Raw genomic sequence first — 4,866 nt, 5'->3', positions numbered from 1 at the left:
GACTCTTCCCTCCCTACTGCACCTGGAACTATTATTCCACCTACAGACCCCACTTTGGGAGATACTAATGTCCCTAGTCCAGATCTAGGACCAAGGTTAATGCTCCAATCTCGGCCCCTGCTCCAGACCAAGCAGCTAGACCTATTATTTTGAATCCGCTCTTCTGCAATGAGTTTCGTCAATTCATCATGGAGACTATCAACTAAACTCTCCATGGTCCTCAAGCCAGTGAAGCAGGACCCTTTCCCAACTAGAAAGAGGAGGAAGACCAAGAAGTCAAGGTATGGACAAGCATATTGCTACTGGACTGCAGCAGGATCGATCCACCCCTGCCGATACATTAGCCCCTTAGTATCCAGCAGTCCCTAAAGAAGGAGATAGTGAAACTTCGCTACCAGGTGACAAAAGAGATTGTGTCTGCTAACAATGGCATGCCTTTCAACGACCACATCATGGCAAAAGAATTTCATGCACACTTTTGAGCACCCTCACTACCTACCTGCCTATGATGGTAAGTTCGAAAATGCAGCCTTGTTGCACAGGCATACTGATGGTATCAACTGTCATGTTTTTCTTTTTTCACTAAAGAATTCTATCCAATAATGGTTCAACCAGCTTCTAGCTGGATTAGTTAGATCTTTTGAAGAATTTAGCTCCCTCTTCCACCATCAGTTTTCTAGCAGCAAGTAGTATAAGGAAATTAGCCATTAGTCTTTTGGGGATCAAGCAGGAAGAGAATGAAGCTCTGCGAACCTATGTCCAACATTTTAACACAGCTATCTTAGAGGTCCCCACAACAAATCAGGACTTAGGGACTTTGTGGAGGGCCTTTGTTCGAATCTTCAGCTAAGAAGCTGGCTACGAATTTTCAAGATGTACAAGCTCGCATAGAAAAATAGGGTGAATAGCAATTTTCTCCCTTGTGATCTTGCAAATGAGCAAATTATCCCCCTATAAAAATAAAATAGTAATTTACCTCCCTATCTAAGGAGGTAAATTTTTTCATTTTAAAAACCATAGGGAGGTAAATTGATGTATTTTAGAAAACACAGGGAGATAAATTGCTATTTTTTCTTTCATAGGGGGTAATTATTAGTTTTAATATCACAAGGGGTTTGCTTGCATTTTTCCCCAAAAAAATATATGAATTTGGAAGACGCTTGGTGGTGAAGAAGAATGGACGTGACAGGAGAAAGGAGCGTGAGCCGCCTTCTAGTCGCAGACCAAAGGGAGAACGATGAGGATGCTTCAACCCCCTTGACCCAAAAAATGACCATTACACACCTCTAATAACTAATCCTGCAAGGATGCTTATGGCAATTGATCGACTTCCAGTACTGGAGTAGCCTAAAGGTTTGTAGGAAGGCCCTAAACTCCCAAAATTTAAATATTTTCTGTAGGTACAATAGAGAGTATGGGCCCGACCAATCGGTGTCGTCAGCTCAAGTAGGAAATACAAGGACTTATTTAAGTGGACTACCTGAAGGACTACGATCATAAGGAGAAAAAACGTGGAGGAAACATTAAAGGAAGGAAGCCCCAGTTGGAGAAACGAGCCCAGAGAATATTCCCGCTAGAGGAACAATCCATATGATAGCAGGAAGACCTATGGACGGGGACTCGAAATGTGACGTCCGTAGAATTTTGTACGTAATTGGAAGAGTAATTGATAATTATTAGAAATTTAAATTTAATTAGTAGATAAATTATAGATTAAATTTGGGATATAATAAAACTTGAACGTATTAAATTGGAGTTCATAATAATATTTTGGGGCAAATTATATTCATTAGAAAATTAGGAAGGACACAATGATAATTATCAAAAGTACAAAATATATAAAAAAAAAAGAAAAAAAAGTGGGCAGTGGCATGTGTTGCCACCGCCTCACCAATTATTAAACATATATATAAGTATGTGAATTGAAGGAGCAATTACATATTAACACACACACCCACATTTACACACACATTCGGAAAACAGAGGTATGGATTCTAGGTTTTAATCTTTAATAATTTAAATAATTACATTATTTAATTAGTTCATTTATTAAATATTGTTTATATTGAGCGATATACTATTTTACCGGAGTATTTTATGATTTTGGCTATTTAAATTAGTGTCGAATTAAATATCACATTTGCTATAAAAATGATATAGTTGGGTAATTAAAATATTAGATTTGTTAGATTTAATTATTATTATTGTTAATTTAACAATTCCATCGGAATGATTAACCAAATACGTAATTCTATGTATTATTACTTACTTAAATTGTATAGCAACGATAAATTGACAGAAAATTCATAGAAATATTTCGGAAGTTATATCTTAGAAATATTATGTTATTAATGAGGGAAAAGGAGGTCTCAGTGGTAATATAATTTACGTATGTTATTAAAAATGATAGTTATAAATATATACGGGGTTTGATTAAGTGAATTCTTATGAATTATTTGGTAAATTAAATATATTGATTATACGTATAACACTCTATTATAGGACGTGACGACAAAATAGAGGGTTGAGCAGTCCCTCGTGAATCGAAGTATTTTGGGATTTAAGGTAAGTATAGCTAATTGGATTTATATATATATATATGTGTGTGTGTAGTATTGTATATATTATATATATTGGTTTCTTGGATGCGAACGTGGACTTAGCTTTATATTATTATGCGTGGCTTTCGTATATTGATTGTTTATATAATTAGTTGTGGATTATTTGTTAGATTATCATAATACTGGTGAAATTGTTACTATGTGATATGTGATGGTAATGTAGTGATATGCGGGATATGATTATGTAATAATCATATAATTGATTGTTGATGGAATCAAATTGGGAGTTGTTATTGAGAAAGTGATTATTATAAAGAATAGAATGACGATTGTGAGTTGAAATAAAATATGATGCTTATCTAGTTGGGAACATAGTCAATGGTTTATGAAAATGTGATTGATATTGTGATATGGAAAATATATGATTTAAGCTAGGTACCATGGCGCGTAGGGTACCGGGGTAATCCGGGGCTGCGGGGGATATCCTGTGCTATTAGCTACACACTGGGGTAGTGTGGAGGTACCATATTTGTTGTGATGTCCTGTGTTATATTGCTACACAGGGGAGTAAAAGAGTGTGGGGATATCACACAACGGGTATCTTGTGCTGTATATGATATGATGATGGCCAGCGAAACCATTGACTGATGTATACCAATTAGAGTAAGTGAGGCCCTTAACTAATAAACGATAATATCGAATATTATATCATAGATTGATTTATAATTGTGAGTAGGTATTACTACTTATATTTGATGTTACTATTGATAATAACTGTTAGTCAATGTGACTGCATGTACGTGAAATTGTTGCCTGTGTATATATATAAACTGATCAGCTATACTTATTGAGTAGGCAGCTCATTCCTTGCCACGTACTTTTCAAGAGATAGGTCACACTGATTAGCCACATTGGACTTTGAGCGGTGCCGTCGTCTTTATTAGGTGGGTCAGCCGTGACTTCTGAAGCCAGAGTTTTTGATTGTTGGGTTGTTAAATATTTTGGTCTTTTATCGGGATTTGTGTTTTAAGTTGTGGTATGATTTTTCTTGAGATTTTGTACAGGAGCACATCTAGTGAGGGTAAATATAAACTTTTGGTGATATCTAATACCTTTTTTGATATATATATATATTATATTGATAAATTAGAATTTATTTTACGGGTTGAAAGAGAATTACTTATAGAATGAGTTTTGATTAAAGAAAGGATGAAATAGTAATAATTAGATGTAGCGAGTAGGGGTGCTACACGAAACGAGCTAGATGCACCTATGCAAGGGCTGCCAGAACCCCTATGGAGATAGACGATGAGGCGCCAACAGGAGGACCGATGATCCATTTTGGTCCTCCTGAAGCTCGGGGAGTACATTTACCTTATAATGATGCACTTGTTATTTCTGCCGCACTGGTTAATTATATTGTTCAACGTATCTTTGTGGATTCAGGTAGCTCCACAGATTTCCTAGTCTACAAAGTATATCAACAAATGGAGCTAGGGGACATCCTGCTAGAGCCCGTGGATACTTCATTGTATGGCTTTGCAGGAGAGGCCATACACCCATTCGAACAAATTTCGCTTCCCCTTTCTTTAGGCATGGAACCTACTAGGAGGACTAGGTTGGTTCACTTCCTAGTCGTGGATATGCCATTAGCGTACAACTTTATTTTAGGACGACTCGCTCTAAACACCTTCCGGGCCACTGTCTCTACATACCATATGAAGCTGAAATTTTCTGTTGGGGATAAGGTGGGAGAAGCCAAAGGTGATCAGTATATGGCATAAAAGTGCTATGTGGAGGCAATAAAGAGCAACGACGGCCAGATAGAGGTGGACACTCATACTAAGGAAAGCAGCCGGGATTTTACCCTACAGGATGACTAGAAGGGTGTTGTTTCCACTTTCATTCAAACTGACTGGGGAGTGAAGGGCACCGGGAAGTGTGAGTAGATCAGCCCGGCAATGCGCAAGCGGAAGCGGTTATAGTTTTAGTGCTTACTACTTACGAGTCCATAAATTCCTCAATATTATGGTCTATCCTTCACTTGTCAAACTTGGACAAGTAGGCAAGTTATTCTTATATTCCTTAGTATGCTTAACAGAACTTTATCATTTTTTGGCAAGCCTACATACCATCTAGATCAATTAATAGGAGGTAGAGAACCATACCTACCTTTTTCTTATGAACCTATCTTAAGCTATTGTAGGAGCCTTACTCACACAAGCGTGAAAGCCAAACACATAGAAACCATAAAGGACTAAAAATATAAATTTGCATAAACCAAGAAGCAAAAGGGGGAGAAACA

The 4,866-nt window shown here is 37.0% G+C and overlaps 1 protein-coding gene across 1 annotated transcript; it reads left to right on the top strand.

Moving 5' to 3' along the window:
* The first annotated feature begins 3,856 nt into the window (after positions 1 to 3,856).
* Positions 3,857 to 4,345, top strand: LOC148786587 (uncharacterized). The gene has a single exon (XM_088886184.1). It carries the CDS (start codon positions 3,857 to 3,859, stop codon positions 4,343 to 4,345), a length of 489 nt encoding a protein of 162 aa, XP_088742310.1.
* The last annotated feature ends 521 nt before the right edge of the window (positions 4,346 to 4,866 follow it).

This window comes from Sesamum indicum, linkage group LG10 (genome assembly GCF_026168435.1).
Source record: "Sesamum indicum cultivar Baizhima isolate 11 linkage group LG10, ASM2616843v1, whole genome shotgun sequence".
NCBI classification, from domain to species: domain Eukaryota; kingdom Viridiplantae; phylum Streptophyta; class Magnoliopsida; order Lamiales; family Pedaliaceae; genus Sesamum; species Sesamum indicum.
The sequence above is the reverse complement of the archived record's forward strand: the minus strand, read 5'-3'. Positions and strand labels throughout refer to the sequence as shown.